Here is a 20174-nt window from a genome sequence, read left to right as displayed (position 1 = left end):
GAGGTTCAGCTTGAGGTGGTGATCCGTCATCCACACTGATATGTCTGCCAGACATGCAGAGATGCGATTCGCCACCTGGTTATCAGAAGGGGGAAAGGAGAAGATTCATTGTGTGTCGTCTGCGTAGCAATGATAGGAGAGACCATGTGAGGATATGACAGAGCCAAGTGACTTGGTGTATAGCGAGAATAGGAGAGGGCCTAGAACTGAGCCCTGGGGGACACCTGTGGTGAGAGCACGTGGTGCGGAGACAGATTCTCGCCACGCCACCTGGTAGGAGCGACCTGTCAGGTAGGACGCAATCCAAGAGTTAGCCGCGCTGGAGATGCCCAACTCGGAGAGAGTGGAGAGGAGGATGTGATGGTTCACAGTATCAAAGGCACCAGATAGGTCTAGAAGAATGAGAGTAGAGGAGAGAGAGTTAGCTTTAGCAGTGCGGAGAGCCTCCGTGACACAGAGAAGAGCAGTCTCAGTTGAATGACCAGTCTTGAAACCTGACTGATTTGGATCAAGAAGGTCATTCTGAGAGAGATGGCAAGAGAGCTGGCCAAGGACAGCACGCTCAAGAGTTTTGGAGAGAAAAGAAAGAAGGGATACTGGTCTGTAGTTGTTGACATCGGAGGGATCGAGTGGAGGTTTTTTGAGAAGGGGTGCAACTCTCGCTCTCTTGAAGACAGAAGGGACGTAGACGGAAGGGACGTAGCCAGCGGTCAAGGATGAGTTGATGAGTGAGGTGAGGTAAGGGAGAAGGTCTCCGGAAATAGTCTGGAGAAGAGAGGAGGGGATAGGGTCAAGCGGGCAGGTTGTTGGGCGGCCGGCCGTCACAAGTCGCAAGATTTCATTTGGAGAGAGAGCGGAGAAAGAGGTCAAAGCATAGGGTAGGGAAATGTGAGCAGGACCAGCGGTGTCGTTTCACTTAACAAACGAGGATCGGATGTCGTCAACCTTCTTTTCAAAATGGTTGACGAAGTCATCCGCAGAGAGGGAGGAGGGGGCGGGGGGGGGGGGGATTCAGGAGGGAGGAGAAGGTGGCAAAGAGCTTCCTAGGGTTAGAGGCAGATGCTTGGAATTTAGAGTGGTAGAAAGTGGCTTTAGCAGCAGAAACAGAGGAAGAAAATGTAGAGAGGAGGGAGTGAAAAGATGCCAGGTCTGCAGGGAGGCTAGTTTTCCTCCATTTCCACTCGGCTGCCCGGAGCCCTGTTCTGTGAGCTCACAATGAGTCGTCAAGCCACGGAGCAGGAGGGAAGGACCGAGCCGGCAGGGAGGATAGGGAACTTAGAGTCAAAGGATGCAGAAAGTGAGGAGAGGAGGGTTGAGGAGGCAGAATCAGGAGATAGTTTGGAGAAGGATTGAGCAGAGGGAAGAGATGATAGGATGGAAGAGGAGAGAGTAGCGGGAGAGAGAGAGCGAAGGTTGCGACGGCGCAATACTATCTGAGTAGGGACAGAGTGAGTAGTGTTGGAGGAGAGCGAGAGGGAAAAGGATACAAGGTAGTGGTCGGAGAGTTGCAGTGAGATTAGTAGAAGAACAGCATCTAGTAAAGATGAGGTCAAGCGTATTGCCTGCCTTGTGAGTAGGGGGGACGGTGAGAGGGTGAGGTCAAAAGAGGAGAGGAGTGGAAAGAAGGAGGCAGAGAGGAATTAGTCAAAGGTGGACGTAGGGAGGTTAAAGTCACCCAGAACTGTGAGGGGTGAGCCATCCTCAGGAAAGGAACTTATCAAGGCGTCAAGCTCATTGATCATCTCTCCAAGGGAACCTGGAGGGCGATAAATGATAAGGATGTTAAGCTTGAATGGGCTAGTGACTGTGACAGCATGGAATTCAAAGGAGGAGATAGACAGATGGGTCAGGGGAGAAAGAGAGAATGTCCACTTGGGAGAGATGAGGATTCCAGTGCCACCACCCCGCTGACCAGATGCTCTCGGGGTATGCGAGAACACGTGGTCAGATGAGGAGAGAGCAGTAGGAGTAGCAGTGTTTTCTGTGGTAATCCATGTTTCCGTCATCGCCAAGAAGTCGAGGGACTGGAGGGTAGCATAGGCTGAGATGAACTCTGCCTTGTTGGCCGCAGACCGGCAGTTCCAGAGGCTGCCGGAGACCTGGAACTCCACGTGGGTCGTGCGCGCTGGGACCACCATACCCTATGTAAATCAGTGGCAGACAAAAAATACATACAATTTACTGTATGAGACATAATACGAAGTTGGGATCCATAGAAAGTTCCATAAAACATGGCATACATTTGCAGAAGTTTTTTCCACATGGAGTGGAGACAGGGTGGACGAAGATATCCAGGCACATGGAACAGCGCAACTGGTCTTTTGTCATGCTGAGAGATGCCATATCTACACACAAACACACACACACACACACACACTAATAATGTTAAGTGTCAATTTACATTGCGTTAACTATTTTTCCTTTGTAGTACATTTACATTTTAGTCTTTTAGCTAGCAGACACTAATCCAGAGTGATTTACAGTCAGTAACATTGTAATAACCTAACCAACAGGATTGTATTAACATGTTACATAATAATGCTGAAATTGTCTTGACATGGAGTGTTCCTACCTTAATTCTTGAACTTTTTTTTCTGACGACAGTGGAGAATAGTCGCTCACGCAGTATATGGAAAGCAGACGATACCAATGGCTCTCGTTGTTTATCTGCACAAATTAATTATCTGGACACTTTTACTTGGAAGTCATCAGCACTTCTCCCTCAGTGAAATATAAATATCTCTTAAAGGCCATGTTTCACTTTAAACCCCGCCCCCAAACAATAATGAGTAGTGCATATACATTATGTATCAATCTGATACTCTTTTTGTCACGTCCTGGCCAGTATAAGGGTTAATTGTCATTGTTGTTTGGTCAGGACGTGGCAGAGGGTATTCGTTTTATGTGGTTCGGGGTGGTGTGTTTGTTGAAGGGGCATTTGATTTAAGTATTCCGGGGTGTTTGGGCACTGTTTGATATTCATGTATTCTATGTTTAGTCTAGTGAGTCTGTTTCTATGTTTGGTTAATTGGGGTTGGGACTCTCAGTTGAAGGCAGGTGTTGTTAATTTGCCTTTGATTGAGAGTCCCATATATTAGGGTGTGTTTGTGTTTGTCATTTGTGGGAGATTGTTCCGTGTATAGCGTCGAGCCTTACAGGACTGTTTATTGTCGGTGTGTTTCTTTTTGTATACGTGTTTATTTTGGGTTTGCCTTCTTTCCTTATAATAAAAAAGATGAGTATACATTTCCCTGCTGCGTTTTGGTCCTTTACCAACGACAACCGTGACACTTTTTCAATCCAACATTGTAAATTGGACATATAATCGATTATATACTCCTGGGCTGGAGAGTGTGCAGTGTGGTATCAAATGTGGGGAGATTGAAATAAAGTGAATTCTTCAAAGCATCCTGAGCACCTCCTTTATCACGTAATTTACCAACAGGAACATTTCAGTATGCAGTATGTCCTAGAGCATCCCAGATAGAACATACCTTTGTGGAAAGGCAGTCTGTATGTCTGTCTGTCTGCCTGCCTGTCTGTGAGGCTAGAAAAGTACCTCACCATATCCCCCTCTTTCTTTCTCTCCCTCACTAAATAACCACCTTTCTCGTCTGTTACTTTTTCTTTAAACACACACATACACTTTCTTTGAAAGAGCACATTTTTTTTCTTTGCAAGTTGGAAAACGATATTCGTTAATGTATAGACACAGAGGATGACATTTGTGTCATGTAATGTGGAGACCTGTCTATTGTCCTGCCTACTGAAATGTTCCTGTTGGTAAATTGCGTGATAAAGGAGGATCTTAGAGAAGGCTTTGAAGACTTTATTTTAATATCCACCCTCTTGAGACACACTGCACACTCTCCAGCCCAGCAGTATATCATTTTTATATCTCCAATTTACAACGTCGGATTGAAAAAGAGTGTCATATCAGATTAATACATAGTGTATATGCACTACTCATTATAGTGCGGTCACTGCTAACATGACCCCCATTTTCTCCAAAACACAATACAATAGAGGCAGAATACTTGTCCACATGATTAAGCATGTATTTAATGTAGCAAAAATGACATTAACACATTTTCGACCAAATGAGCAGTTACTGCCTTTTTGCTTGGTAGGGCAGTATATTACACTGAGGGAGAGGTGCTGATGAAAGTGAAAGTGTCCAGCTCCCCATTTCTTGTAAATGACACTGTTACAAATAATTCACTTCCGCAGTTAAACAGCCAGAGCCTTTGGTATCGTCAGCTTTCCATACACTGGGTGAGAGACCACGCTCCACTGTCGACTGCATAAAGTTGAAGAATTAAGGTAGGCCTAAAAACGCTAAACTCAATTTAAAGGCAATTTCTGTATTATTATGTAACAATATGTTAATACAATCCTTTTTTGTAAAATGTAATTTATTGTCCGTTTTGTTTTTTTACAATAACAAACATACACATACCATCGACAACATACACACACACACACAAACATCCATAACATCACCCCTGCCCAGACCCACCTGTTCACACCCCCATCTCCTGAGTCGCGTCACTCTCCTCCACATGGCCTCAACTGCACCATTATGTTTCTCTCCGTCCACCACACACTTTCAACATTTACACAATAAAGCGTTTGGCTTTCCTTTGTGTTGTTGATTCAGGATTGGTTGATTTCCAGTTAAGTATATGTTTTTTTAAGATGATTGATGAGAAAAGTATCGTCCAACTCATCTCACTGCATCCTCATATGCCATGTCTTGAAATATGCAGACAGACGGGTTAAAAGTACATTTACCCTTTGTAATACTTCTATCAATATAATGATAATCAATGAAAATGTAATGTATTCAATCCAAAAATAAGATACAATCTGGAACTTTTGTTTGCAAAATACTTTTTATGGAATTGAAAGTTAAACTCAGAAATAGGAGTGGGCAGGTTCTGATAATTCTCCCTTTAGTTTTCATTCTGCAATAAAAACCTACACCAATATCAATGGGCGGTAGCTGAGCACCTGACTTACCATTCATTTATGTAGTAAATAAGTATTGAAACACAGGTATTGAGTAGAAATTCTGAGGTAGAGATAAACAGTAAATTAGTTTTCTAATGAGTGAGTGGTGGTATACTGCCATTTGATGGCGACCAAAAACAACTGCGTAATAAAACCTATTATAAATTGATGGACTCGTGACTCAGACATGGACTTGACTCAGACTTCAGCCATAGGGACTCGACCACAAGGTTAAGTGAGTCGACTACAACACTGCAAATAGCAAACAAACAAACACGAATAAAACAGAAATAATCCTGAAGGTTTCTTTAATTTTCACTATCAATTATGAACAAAATCATGTAACATTAGCGTGATAAGTTAGTGAAATTGACAGAAAAGTGTCTGTGTCCGAATACCCATACTAGCGTACTACATATTTAAACTTCATACTACCGGTACATACTCATCACATACTATTTAACACGTACCTTTTAGTAAAAATTATGCGACATGCCATGGCCACAATGCAGTAGCAGCTCCTCACTGGCTGAGTAGGTGAGGCGGGGCAGGGCCAAGTGTGATTGGATTTTTCCAAATTCAGCATCGCAATAACTAGCATGATAATAGCTCATTTTCAATTTGATTAGATTCTCTAAACTCTGAATAGGAATGGAGTTTTAGGCCTACTCAGGCTGATTATAGGCAGACTATCACATTTGACCAATACCGTAGCCCACGTGGGAAACCCATTCCACAGAGGACCAAGTGTTTGTCAGTTTTCGCTCCTCCTTTGTACTTGATTGATGAATTAAGGTCACTAATTAGTAAGGAACTCCCTACATATGGTTGTCTAGGGATTAATTGAAAGGAAAAACCAAAAAGCTGCAGACACTGACTAGGCCCTTCATGGAATGAGTTTGACACCCCTGCCATAGCCCATCTATCCTATTTAAACAGGACTGAAGACAGAAATAGATCATTTGGTTCCATTTCAACATATTTATGAGTGAAACCAAAGTGCTTTAACATATATACAGTGCATTAAATAAAGTAGCACACATACCTAAACTTTTCAAATGTTCAAATCAAAAGGCTAATGCACAGAAACATTTGGAGAGTCGGGTGCATGACATTCAGAACCGCTAGACAGCAACATAATAAAGTAAAGCACTGATCATTGGGAACGAGATCAGAATGACTGCTAAGGCTTTATCCATAAACAAAGTAATTAAATAGGTAGCCTAGCCTACAAAACTAAAACAATCCATAAGTTCAAATCAAAAGGCCTGATTAACATGACATCAATAACGCAGCCACATCCAGAGTCCCCGGTGCTGACACATTCACAAATCAGAAGATGGTTTAGTATTTAGTTTAAGAACTCTGATTAAGGCCAATAGAACAAGAAACACTTTTCAATGACAAACCAGAAATCCAGTTTAAAAAATAAAATAAAGACTTCTGTTTTCAAAGATGTAGAATACGATGCAATATTTGTGCTCATTTTAAGGAGACATCATTTGAGTCAATTGGAGGTGTACCTGTGGATGTATTTCAAGGCCCACCTTCAAACTCAGTGCCTCTTTGCTTGACATCATGGGAAAATCTAAAGAAATCAGCCAAGACCTCAGAAAATTGTAGACCTCCACAAGTCTGGTTCATCCTTGGGAGCACTTTCCAAACGCCTGAAGGTACCACGTTCATCTGTACAAACAATAGTACGCAAGTATAAACACCATGGGACCACGCAGCTGTCATACCGCTCAGGAAGGAGACGCGTTCTGTCTCCTAGAGATGAACGTACTTGCAAAAAGTGCAAATCAATCCCAGAACAACAGCAAAGGACCCTTGTGAAGATGCTGGAGTAAACCGGTACAAAAGTATCTATATCCACAATAAAATGAGTCCTATATCGACATAACCTGAAAGGCCGCTCAGCAAGGAAGAAGCCACTGCTTCAAAACTGCATAAAAAAGACAGACTACGGTTTGCAACTGCACATGAGGACAAAGATCATACTTTTTGGGGAAATGTCTTCTGGTCTGATGAAACAAAAATAGAACTGTTTGGCCATAATGACCATTGTTATGTTTGGAGGAAAAAGGGGGAGGCTTGCAAGCCGAAGAACACCATCCCAAACGTGAATCAGGGGGGTGGCAGCATCATGTTGTGGGGGTGCTTTGCTGCAGGAGGGACTGGTGCCCTTCACAAAATAGATGGCATCATGAGGGAGAAAAGTTATGTGGATATATTGAAGCAACATCTCAAGACATCAGTCAGGAAGTTAAAGCTTGATCGCAAATGGGTCTTCCAAATGGACAATGACCCCAAGCATACTTCCAAAGTTGTGGCAAAATGGCTTAAGGACAACAAAGTCAAGGTATTGGAGTGGCCATCAAAAAGCCCTGACCTCAATCCCATAGAAAATGTGTGGGCAGAACTGAAAAAGCGTGTGCGAGCAAGGAGGCCTACAAACCTGACTCAGTTGCGCCAGCTCTGTCAGGAAGACTGAGCCAAAATTCACCCAACTTATTGTGGGAAGCTTGTGGAAGGCTACCCGAAACGTTTGACCCAAGTGAAACAATTTATAGGCAATGCTACCAAATACTAATTGAGTGTATGTACACTTCTGACCCATTGGGAATGTGATGAAAGAAATAAAAGCTGAAATAAATAATTCTCTCTACTATTATTCTCTACTCTACTATTAAATGTATTTGGCTAAGGTGTATGTAAACTTCCGATTTCAACTGTAAGTATGGGTATTAGGACACTGCCAGTAATCAATGTACAATTGATTCCCCCCCCCGTTTTTTAATTTTTTTTATAATATAAACCTTCTAAAAGTCTTCAAGGAAAACTAACAAATGAGACAATTGTTATTTTAATGCTACAAACACATCACTCCCATCACTCCCAACCCCTCTTTTACGCCACTGCTACTCTCTGTTCATCATATATGCATAGTCACTTTAACCATATCTACATGTACATACTACCTCAATCAGCCTGACTAACCGGTGTCTGTATGTAGCCTCGCTACTTTTATAGCCTCGCTACTGTATATAGCCTGTCATTTTACTGTTGTTTTATTTCTTTACCTACCTATTGTTCACCTAATACCTTTTTTTGCACTATTGGTTAGAGCCTGTAAGTAAGCATTTCACTGTAAGGTCTACACCTGTTGTATTCGGCGCACGTGACAAATAAACTTTGAATTGATTTGTTTATGATTGATCATTACACATTTTTATGCGTAGGCTACTTGATAATAAGCATTTTAATTTTTAGACCCCCACTGTAATTTGAGCAAAATACTTTTTATGGAATTGAAATAAAGCTCACAAATGAGAAATTTTGTATATAATATTACAAATTGCAAACAAAACACGTATAAAATAGATGAAATCTCAGAAGGTTTCTTTAATTTACACTATCAATCACGAATAAACTTAATTTCAGTATGGCCCACACTTGAGCACACACTGTGCCTTCAAGATATATTTGTATTGCCCTGAGGGAAAAGTGTATGATGACTAAGTGAAAGTGTCCATCTCCTCCATTTTAAAAATACATAAATGACACTGTTACAAATAAAGAATTTGTGCAGATAAACAGCCAGACCTTTTGGTGTCGTTGTCTACTGCAAAAAGTTGAATAATTAAGGAAGGCCTAAAACACTAAACTCCTTTTCAAGGCAATTTCTGCATTATTATGTATCAACATGTCAATACAATCCTGTTGCTTGGGTGACTACTTGTTATAGTTTGTATATCAAATATAATTTAAAAAAGTAACACCTGTGACACAGATTCACTATAGGTAATATTTTAGAGCACATTCATTTGTCTGAATCTAGTTCACTTCATTCCACAGGCTAGTTCACAGAAAGACAGAGGAAAGTGAGCAGGTCTTCACTGCGCTGTTGCGCTCCATTGAGAGGAGCCAGGCTGATGTCGTCGGTGAGATCCAGGAAAAACAGAGAGCTGTGGAGAAACAAGCTGATTGGCTCATCAAGGAGCTGGAACAGGAAGTAGCAGATCTAGAGAGCGGAATCAACAAGCAAGGGGAACTCCGTTCCATCCCACAACAGGAAGGTGTGCTTGTGCTTCTCTCTGTGGTCTATTTGAATGTGATTGACTACAGGGTTAGGGTTAGAGTTATGGGTCAGGGTTATGGAGAGGCTTAGGGTTATGACGGGATGTGGACATGAAGTTAGGGTTATGGCTACATTTAGGGTTCGGGTTGTGGTTGAGGCTACACTGTAAAAATAGGTCTCAAAACACCATGATTGTGTAATGAAACCATGAAAATTAGTGCACCTAAAAAGAGATTAGGGTCCACACTTGAGTACACACTGTGCCTTTAAGAGATATTGATAGTGCACTGAGGATGATGGCTAGAAGGGATCCAGCTTTTGTCAAATGAACAAAAAGTTGAAATGTTTAGCATTTTAGATAACCCTAAACCTTTTCCTAACCTAATTCTCATAACCTGCTATGTTAATTACCCTAACCTGCTGCATAAATTATCCTAACCTGCCACCAAAAGTGAAATCAGGGGCGTTGATTTGGCAAAAGCTGGATCCCTTCTAGCCATGACCAGAGAAGTGCGCAATGCCTTCTAAGTGAAAGTGAAAGTATCCCAATTTCACTCAACTATTGACTGCAAAAAGTTGAAGTATTAAGGTAGGCCTAAAACATCAAACTCCATTTCTGCATAATTATGTAACATCATCTTAATACAATCATGTTGCTTGGGTGATTACTCGTTATAGTTTTGATATAAATGTAATGTAAGTAAATTAAAATGTAATGTATTAAATCCCAAAATAAGATACCATTTGGAATTTTTATTTACAATTTTTTTAGGGAATTTAAAATTTTACTCACAAATGGGACATTTTGTATTTTAATCTTACAAATAGCCAGTATTGTCGAGCCCACTCCAGTCCCGATTTTCATGACTTGTGAGTGGACTTGGACGGAAGCATTGGTGACTCAGACTTGGATTCGCTTTCTCGACCATTGATGAATCGGACTCGCCTTCTCGTGACTTGTATATGCGCTTGGACTGTCTAGGCTACTGTGAAAAGCATAATATTAGTAGGCCTTGGTGCGCGCAGCAATGGGAAGCGCCACACTCTGCACACGCAGTAAACAATGAAATTAACCAGGGCGCTGCAGCTCCTCCAGAACCCTTCGCGCGGCTATGATTCTGTAAATAAATAAACGGTGAAGTGCAACGCTGGAGAGATGAGTTGCAGGCTCATGAATATCAGAGCAGAGCGCGGGAGAGAGAGATCATAGAACGTGAATCTCATTCTGGTTCTGTGAGAGATAAAGGCGCGCTACTCACACACAGCCATGGCCACGCGTTGGTCTCAAACATAGGTTATAAAGTTACGCAAACTATAAGCCCGGGCCGACCCAACCCGAATCAACTCTTAGAATATAACGCCCGGGCTGGGGGGGGACTTTGATCGAATTTTTACATTGCAAAAAGTGACAAATATTGTTCATGCCATGAGGTACCAAATCTGAGACAAAATCCCCATGGCCGCGAGGCTACTCAGTGCTCGCGGCCATCGCCGACGGTCGTTTAATGTTAGCGGGCCAAAGACGCAATCAGAGGGCTACGGATCTCGTCTTTGAACACTCCCAGACGTCCCGATATTTTCAAACAGGTTTGATTTTATCCTCACAAAACTGCAACGCTCTTGTAGTGTGAGATGTGTCAACGACAAGTTTTGATAGCCAATGAGAGCTCGCCAGAGCTGCCTACTGAAATGTTCCTGTTGGTAAATTACATGATAAAGGAGGTGCTGAGGATGCTTTGAAGAATTCACTCTATTTCAGTGTCCCCCCTCTTGAAACCTCTTGCACACACTCCAGCCCGGCAGTGTATAATCGATTATATCTCCAATTTACAATGTCAGATAAAAAAAAGTGATATCAGATTGATACATACTTTGTATGCACTACTCTTTATTGTTTGCGGGGTGAGTTTAAATTGAAACATGGCCTTTAAGAGAGATTTAAATTACACTGAGGGAGAGAGGCTGATGAAAGTGAAAGTGTCCAGCTCCCCATTTCTTGTAAATGACACTGTTACAAATAATTCACTTCCGCAGTTAAACAGCCAGAGCCTTTGGTATCGTCAGCTTTCCATACACTGGGTGAGAGACCACGCTCCACTGTCGACTGCATAAAGTTGAAGAATTAAGGTAGGCCTAAAAACACTAAACTCAATTTGAAGGCGTTCTGTATTATTATTCTTTAAGATATGTTAATACAATCCTTTTTTAGTTTGATTTTATGTTCCTTTTTTTTTTTTACAATAACAAACATACACATACCATCGACAACATACAGACACACACAAACATCCGTAACATCACCCCTGGCCAGACCCACCTGTTCACACCCCCATCTCCTGAGTCGCGTCACTCTCCTCCACATGGCCTCAAACTGCACCATTTTGTTTCTCTCCGTCGCCCACGCACTTTAGATTTAGATTATAAACCACTTTGCCTTTCCATTGTGTTGTTGATGCAGGATTGGTTGATTTCTAGTTAAGTATATGTTTTAAAAAAAAGAATTGATGAGAAAATATCATCCAACTCATTGGGTATCTTATTGCACCCTCATATGCCATGTCTTGAAATATGCAGACAGATGAGTTAAAAGTAAATGTACACTTTGTAAAACTTCTATCAATATAATGTAAATCAATGAAAATGTAATGTATTCAATCCAAAAATAAGATGCAATCTGGAATTTTTCTTAGCAAAATACTTTTTATGCAATTTAAAATTAAACTCAGAAATATTAGTGGGCAGGTTCTGACAATTCTGCCTTTAGTTTTCACTCTGCAATAAAAACCTACACAAATCAATGGGCGGTAGCTGAGCGCCTGGCATAACATTCATTTATGTAGTAAATAAGTAATGAAACAGGTATTGAGTAGAAATTGTGAGGTAGTGATAAACACTAAATGAGTTGGGATTAAAATGAGTGAGTGGCGGTATACTGCCATCTGGTGGTGACTAAAACAACTGCATAATAAAACCTATTATATATTGATGGGACTTGTGACTCGGACTTGGACTTGACTCAGACTTCAGCCATAGGGAGTCGTGACTCGACACGGACTGGAGCACAGGGGACTTGGGACTCGGTCACAAGACTTAGTGACTTGACTAAAACACTGCAAATAGCAAGCAAACAAAACACGTGTAGAACAGAAAAAAGGTTTCTCACCTTTTCACTGTCAATCAAGAACAAAATCATATTACATGAACGTGATGAGTTTGTGAAATGTAAGAAAGTGTCCCTTCCGAATACCCATTCCAGCGTACTACATATTTAAACTGCATACTATTTAGCACATACCTTTTAGTAAAAAGTATGCAGTATGCCACGGCCGCAACGTAGAAGTGACTCCTGACTAGCTGAGTAGGTGGGGCAGGGCCAAGTGCGGCCTGATATGTGAAAAACTGAGTTTAAATGTATTTGGCTAAGGTGTATGTAAACCTCCGACTTCAACTGTATATGTATATTAAATTAATAGCCTAGAACACACACCAAAACTTTTCAAATCAAAAGGCTATTGCACAGAAAAGCGTGGATAGTCGGGTGCATCACAAATTCAAAACTGCTGGACAGCAACATAACAAACTAAACCACTGATAATTGGGAATGAGATCAGAATGACTGCTAAGGCATCAATTACGCAGCCACATCCAGAGTCCCCGGTGCTGACAGATTCACAAATCAGAAGATGGTTTAGTATTTAGTCTAAGACCTCTGACAAAGGCCAATAGAACAAGAAACACTTTTCAACAAGAAAACAGAAATCCCCCCCCAAAATAAAATAAATAAAAGCAAAACCTACTACGCTATTTAGCATCTTCCCAATTAAGTAGACTAGTGTTCGAAGCTCTGCAGATTTTGTTGTGAGGATACAGAATCAATAGACCATTTATTTTGGTATTGCCCTCAGGTAGCCTGTTTTTGGTCTCAGGTTCAGGAATGGCTGAAAATGCATAGCGTTGATCTAAAATGGACCCTAGAAATAGTACTGTTAGGAGATCTGGAGAGACCGGGTCAGTCAATTACTAATATACTAGTACCTTTAGTAAAAGTATTTATCTTCAACGCGGCATCTGTGGATTCTATTCAATTAGATAGATTGAAATTGTACGTTAAACATCACAGCATAGTTGAAAGATATGTTGCGTAGAAATCCAAAGAGCATGGCCAGCATAGATAGGTGGGATGGGCTGAGGGAAGCTGAGGGTTGGGATGTGGAATTGGAGACAAGTGGGAGTGGAGTTGCGGTGCGGGAGATAGAATGATGGTCAAAGATAAAATAAAAAAATAAAGTAAAAATAAAACATAATAAAAAGTATGTTTGAATGACACTAAGTGGCAGTGTTTTTACAGCTAATGCCGGTTTGCCTGAGCCTGATGTCGTGCAGGTGTTTGTACACATGCATATACACACACTCTCATTCAAATAAAAACATACAAGAACACACACATACATGTAATAGTGCCAGACATGCACACAAACATATACAGTTGGCATTGCTGTTATGATTTTAGTTGTCCTTGATGTCCTTTTTTCATATATATTTTTTTCATTGTTGTTTGCTGTTTTCTTCTGTCTTTTCCTTTTTTCTCTTTAGTTCATTCTCTTGGTTGTTGGTGCATTGGGGGGTTCTTGGGGGTGGGGAATGGAATTCATTGTATTTTTTTATTTTGTTTTTATTTATTTTCTTCTTGGGGGGGATGTGGGAGGGGTCTTGAATGGTTGAGGGACAGCTATTTGGGAACGTTTTTTGACCTGGGGGGAGATCTGTCAATGTGCCCTTGAGCAGGGCATTGACCCTGGATGCTTCTGTGTGTCACTCTGAATGGGAATCTGTTGGATGACTGGTATGATGTAGTTGTTGAGCGGCTTCACAGCAAGTATATTATATGTTTCAGATATTCAATAAAAAAAATTTTTAATTTTTTTTTTAAAAGTAGCCAAGTTTTGTTGTTTTCTACTTGAAGAGAAATAGGGCCTAGCCCATCACTCACTTAAAATGCGTTGTGGAAAAGTGTGCATCGAATTCTACTAGATGAAGAGACTAAATGTGTTTTACATTCTGCCATTTAAACCATACTCAATTTTAGAAATTTCACATACTATAAAACATTCTATTTTCGCATACTGAGAATGCATCATGCGAGATTGCGTTGTTTCCCGCTATTTGTTTTCTGTAGTGCATCCCCTTATCTAATTGATCAGTTGTTGTCAAAGCCAAAATGATGTGTAAAGTAAACTCGGGTTTTGAAATGTCACATACTATTAAACTTCAATTTTTACACATACTGACTACTATTTAGGACGAAAGTATGGGTATTCGGACAGTAGTCAAAGTACAATCCAAAAATAAGGGAAAAAAAATCACATTTTTACAATGTGAAAAGAAATAGAATAATATAAATGTTCTAAAATACTTTCAATAAAATTCACAAATGAGACAATTGTTATTTTAATGCTACAAACACATCACTTCCATTCACTGTTTATGATTGATCATCACACATTTTTATACATAGGCTACTTGATAATAAGCTTTTGAATTGATAGACCCCCACTTGTAGCACAGTGTATGAAGATTTGGGTAATATGTCAAATCAAGTGACAAATCAATTACTTTTCAATTTCACATCATGCAGTATATTTCAAACAAATGATTTTGCCTTATGTAGCATTTTGAAAACGTATCAGGTAGTATCTAAATGTATTCTCAATCTAGTAGCTTTACATTTACAATTTTAAACTATTTTAGATTTAGAAAAAAACCACAGGCTACTTGTATGGCGTCAATACAAAGGTTTCCCAAGCCCTGTTAAATCTTTAACCATCCTCTTTTCCCTTGTCACCTAGGAGACTGGTGTTAAAGAAACAACGGTGACCAAACACCATCACACCATGGAAAACGACACAGATGATTACGTTTACCAACCTGACGATGACTATTACCTCTCTGACGATGACCAATACCGCCCTGAATCAGAGGACATTGTAGCGTCAGTGCTTCTTCTCCTTGGTATTTTCCCAATCCTCCCTGTCCTTGGTTGGATTATCCTGTCCTTCTATCGTAAGCGCTGGGACAGAAAACATGTCTCACCCTTTCTCGTGTCCCTCCTTATCACTGACACTCTGCAGCTGATCGCTTCCCCTTTCGTTGTGGAAACTGTGCTAACCGGGGTTCCCTGTTGGCATGCTAGTTGGTGGTGCACTACAGTATACATACTGTTTTCAGTGTCAAAATTCTGCGGCCTGCTTTTTCACCTGCTGGTTGCTCTGGACAAGATTTATCCAAACTTTCTTTTCACTTTCATCGCATTGTTCTTCGTGTACCTTTTAGCGTGTCCCGTCTACATTGGCTTTACAATTATTGTAAATGTGGTTTATATTAATGACTTACATTTCTATGGTTGGAATACTTTCTTTGGCGTGGTTGCTTTGATCTTAGCAGCTGCAGCATGTGTGAGAGCCCTCAAACCCTTGCCAACATCGAACCCCACTAAAGATAAATGTCAGGTATTAGCAGTGGCCATGTTTACTTTTATGATACTCTATGTTCCTGAGTTCCTCTACTGGATAATACAACACCACAAACCTGCTTGGACGGGGGGGTTTAGTTATGTTGTCCACTACCTGCCGTGCCTGAGACCCATCACTGACTGTGTCCTGTGTTGGTTTGTCTGTGTAGACGGGGAGCGTCCTAGAGAGCAGCAACCGACAGACGTAGAACTCATTCCACCTATCCTCGATTCCTCTCATTCTGTCACCTCGCCTTCTCAAAACACATTGGAGGAGAAGGACCATGGAGAGGGACCTCCAATACGGGAGGATGCAAGGAATCAAGGAAAGATACATTGAGATAAAGCCTAGTACTTAGGGCTAATAATCATATATATATATTTTTATTTAACGAAGCAAGTCAGTTAAGAACAAATTCTTATTTACAATGACGGCCTACACCGGCCAAACTCGGACGCCGCCCTATGGGACTCCCAATCACAGCCAGTTGGGATACAGCCTGGAATCGAACCAGAGTGTCTGTAGTGATGCCTCTAGCACTGAGATGCAGTGCCTTAGACCGCTCCGCCACTTGGGAGCCCGAGTGAAGTAGCGGAGGCTGGTGGGAGGAGCTATAGGAGGACTCAGCCTTCCCTGTGGCTCAGTTGGTAGAGCACAGTGTTTGCAACGCCAGCATGGTGTGTGCAACGCCAGGGTTGTGGGTTCGATTCCCACGGGGGGCCAGTACAAAAAAAATAAAAACATGTTTTTTTTTTAAATGCATGAAATGAAATGTATGTATTCACTACTGTAAGTAGTCTGCTAAATGACTAAAATGTAAATGTAATGTAAATGTAATGACTGAAATGGAATGAATAGAACAGAGTCAAATATGTGGTTTCCATAGGTTTGATGTGTTTGATACTGTTCCATTAATTCCATTCCAGCCATTACAATGAGCCCGTTCTCCAGCCTCCACTGATATGAAGTAGTAAAAAAGTCTCACTCCAGTAGACAGCTAAAGAGTAATTTGGAGGGTGAATTTGGAGGGATAAGGGGGAGAATTAGAAATGGATGATAACTGTGTAAAATACGTAAAAAAACCCTGTTAAATATTAAAATTACTTGTTTGTCATCCTCATTGATTGGCCAATGACAGTTATCCTATTCACACTTTGAAATTTGGATGTTGTTCGTCCTTTTTTTTATAATCATTTTTTATATTGTAATCACATTTTAATGTTCAAATTACCATAACCTCCCACAACAATGACCATAATTCATTCAACTTCTGTTGATCAGTTATATCTTTTATTAAATGATTTGGAACATATCAAGATTATTTTTTGTGTATTCAATTATGGTGGTGTTCAGGGTGAATTTATATTTGTGTTTCTGACATCTGTTTTGTGGGGGGAAAATGATTTTCATGATTTTCGTTTTTTAAATTGTATTTACTGCCAGGGCCCAATTAGGGCCATATTGCTCTAGAATGTTAAGGTTCTGTTGAAGACCTTCTTTGGTTGGTGATAGAAGTACGAAATCATCAGCATATAGCAGGTATTTGACCTCTGTGTCAAATAGTGTGAGTCCTGGGGCTGGATAATGGTCCAACATGTCTGCTAATTCATTGATATAAATGTTGAAAAGATTTGGACTCAAACTGCAGCCTTGTCTCACAACTCGACGTTGTGAAAATAATTCTGTTCTTTGGTTTTGGATTTTTATTGCACACTTCTTTTCTGTGTACATACATTTTATTAAGTCATACACCTTACCACCAAGCCCACTTTGGAGAATTTTGTAGAATAGCCCTTCGTGCCAAATAGAATCAAATGCTTTTTTAAAGTCAATAAAGCAAGCAAAGATTTTGCCCTCTTTTTTTTTGGTGGACGTGTTTATTAATTAGTGTGTGTAAGGTGTATATATGGTCAGTAGTGCGATGGTTAGGGAGAAAGCCAATTTGACATTTACTTATTACATTTTTTTCTTGAAGAAAGGTTTGGATTCTTGAATTCAAAATGCTACAGAAAACCTTTCCCAAGTTGCTGTTTATGCAAACTCCCCTGTAATTATTGGGTTCTGATTTGTCTCCACTTTTGTGGATAGGGGAGATGAGCCCCTGGTTCCAGACATCAGGAAAGCAGCCAGAAGTTAAAACCATGTTGAACAATTTAAGCACAGCATTTTGCAACTCCGGTGTACTGTTTTTCAGCATTTAATTTCTGATGTTATCTAGACCACAAGCCTTCTTTGATTTTATAGATTTTAGCTTTTCATTTAGTTCTTGTTGGGTTATTGGGTTATCTAATGGATTTTGGTTGATTTTAATGACTGATTCAAGGATGTTACAATTTTTCTTGAATTTCTAATTGGTTCTCTTGTAAGTCTTTTTGTGGTATGTTTTTTTATAGATTCTCAAAATAAGTTTTCCAAATTCCTTCATCTTGTATGGCTAATTCTTGTGGCTTTGTCATGCTTAAATTGTTCCACATGTCCCGGAACTGATTTTGGTAATTTCATTTTCATCAAGTTGTTGGTATAATTCAATTTCTTGCGTTTCAGTGTATGTTTATACTGTTTCAGAGTTTCAAAGTATTCATATCGTAGCTCTGGGTTGTTTTGCTGCTTATGTTTTTCATTTGATATTTGTCTTAGGTGTTTTCTAATTGTTTTACATTTGTTATCAGACCATTTTTTTCAGAAACATTTCGTTTTTTGTTTCTGATGTTGCATTTCTTTGGTTTTCTCAAATTTGCTTTCGATGCTGCTTTTTGGAATATGCAATTTATGTTTTGAGTAGCCGAATTCACAACTTCTTTATTGTTTTGGTATTGGGAGTTATTGAAAAACTGTATAGAGTTCATCATTTAATTTGAGTTCAATGTTTCAATGAATCTCTCTGCACTGTTTTGAGCCCATCTGTACGATTGGTTTATGCTGTAGTGTTTATTGGGCTGTTTTAAAAAAATTTATATTGCCGGTTAATTTCTTCAGAAACACATTGATCTGACTGTGATCTGACAATGGTGTCTGTGGTCTGACAGTGAATGCACTAATGGAGGAGAGGTCAATGTCAGTGATGGCATAATCGACTACACTTGTCCCAAGAGCTGAGCAGTAAGTAAACCGACCTAAAGAGTCCCCTCTGACTCTACCATTAAGCATGTACAGGCCTAAGGCTCGACAGAGATTCACTAACTCCTTCCCATTTCTATTCAGTATTTGGTCAGGACTGTTTTTATTATTTATAATAGGGCTACTGTACAAGGAGGGGTGTCCAGATTATGTGCTGGTTACCTCCCGCTTCAGTGTAGTCAGGCTCAGAACCTGTTCTTGCATTGAAATCTCCACAAAGAAGCACTTTACCCTCTGCCTGAAATTGAATGATTTCTGTATGGAGATTGTCAAAAAACTGATCATCATAATATGATTAATCTGAAGGAGGCGCATAAACTGCACATATGTATACATCATTGTCACAATAGTGTTACGAACCAACTCAGCGTTCGCAACAAAAGGGAGACAACGTGGAGACAAGGAATATCAAAATATATATTTATTAAATAAAGTAAACTAAGAACAATGGTGTGTGTAATCAGTAGTGTAAGTGAGTGTTTTGCATGCCTGAATGTAATAACGCAGGGTGTTGAAAGGTGCCAAAGCAAATAACCAAAAAGCCACAAAACTACCACAACAGAAATCAACCAAGGTGTCTGCATAGAGAGAGTCTCCACAATGACTGTGGAAGAGGTCTATTTATCCTGGGACACACCCGGGCCCAGGTGTTTCCCATGTAGCTGACGACCCTCCCAACTCCGCCCACCGACATCCTAATAAGGAAACAAGAGAAAAGAGAGAGAATACGGCAGACAGAGTGGGAGGGTCGTCACAATAGATTGAACCTTTGTTAAGTTTTAGCCAAATGATGAGTCCCGGCCCCGTTAAACATTTTTATGTTTGATTGATGGTAGAAAACTTTCTCTATAGCCTGAGGGACACTGAGTATTTATGTCTCCACGACACCATGTTTCCAGAAGGATTATGATGTACTGTCCCTTGATGTTTTTAATCAATTCTGGATTTGTTGTTTTATAACCAATATGTGAAGAGTATAGACCCTGGATATTCCAAGAGCTGATAGTTAATGATCTCATTTATAATAAGTGATATTCACTGGTTTGAGTAAAGTACATTGGAAAAACCCCAAAATAATAATAATATATATATATATATATATATATATATATATATATATATATACATACATACACACACACACACACATACATATATATACACCAACACATATAATTATTATTATAATACCAGTGCCAATAAAATAAAGAACAGTTGTAAACAAATTCATAAGAATGGAATAAGATTGCACAAAAAATAAGTACAATGCGATGCAATCTGCAACCCTGTGTGTGTGTGTGTATTAAAGGGTCTGTCTAGCCCAGTAGTCTGCATATTAGATGCAGTAGTTGGCGCACCACTCCTATCTCTGATTGTTCTAGGTGTCTTTTGCCAGAGGTTACCTCAGCATATGTAGGCTGATGATCTGAATGAGACATGGTGAGGACTGCATC

At 40.1% G+C, this 20174-nt stretch overlaps 1 protein-coding gene across 3 annotated transcripts; it reads left to right on the top strand.

Annotated features, from left to right (window-relative positions):
• The first annotated feature begins 4253 nt into the window (after nt 1–4253).
• Nucleotides 4254–16915, top strand: LOC106577944 (uncharacterized). 3 transcript variants are annotated; one of them, XM_045701488.1, is made up of 4 exons: nt 4254–4323; nt 8872–9092; nt 11129–11221; nt 14941–16915. In XM_045701488.1, the coding sequence occupies exon 4, from the start codon at nt 14986–14988 to the stop codon at nt 15940–15942; it is 957 nt and encodes a 318-aa protein (XP_045557444.1). In that variant the 5' UTR covers nt 4254–4323; nt 8872–9092; nt 11129–11221; nt 14941–14985; the 3' UTR covers nt 15943–16915. The 3 variants fall into 3 exon arrangements, with proteins under 3 accessions (XP_045557444.1, XP_045557447.1, XP_045557446.1); XM_045701491.1 differs by lacking the exon at nt 11129–11221 and having other exon boundaries at nt 4256–4323; XM_045701490.1 differs by lacking the exons at nt 4254–4323; nt 8872–9092 and adding an exon at nt 9130–9683.
• Nucleotides 16916–20174: the final 3259 nt, after the last annotated feature.

Source organism: Salmo salar, chromosome ssa18, assembly GCF_905237065.1.
Source record: "Salmo salar chromosome ssa18, Ssal_v3.1, whole genome shotgun sequence".
In the NCBI taxonomy this organism is placed as follows: Eukaryota; Metazoa; Chordata; class Actinopteri; order Salmoniformes; family Salmonidae; genus Salmo; species Salmo salar.
This window is presented reverse-complemented; position numbering and strand designations above follow the sequence as displayed.

Bases quoted from the DNA above. Each gene is read 5' to 3' on its own strand.
- LOC106577944 (XM_045701488.1), top strand. From the start codon at position 14,986: ATGGAAAACGACACAGATGATTACGTTTACCAACCTGACGATGACTAT.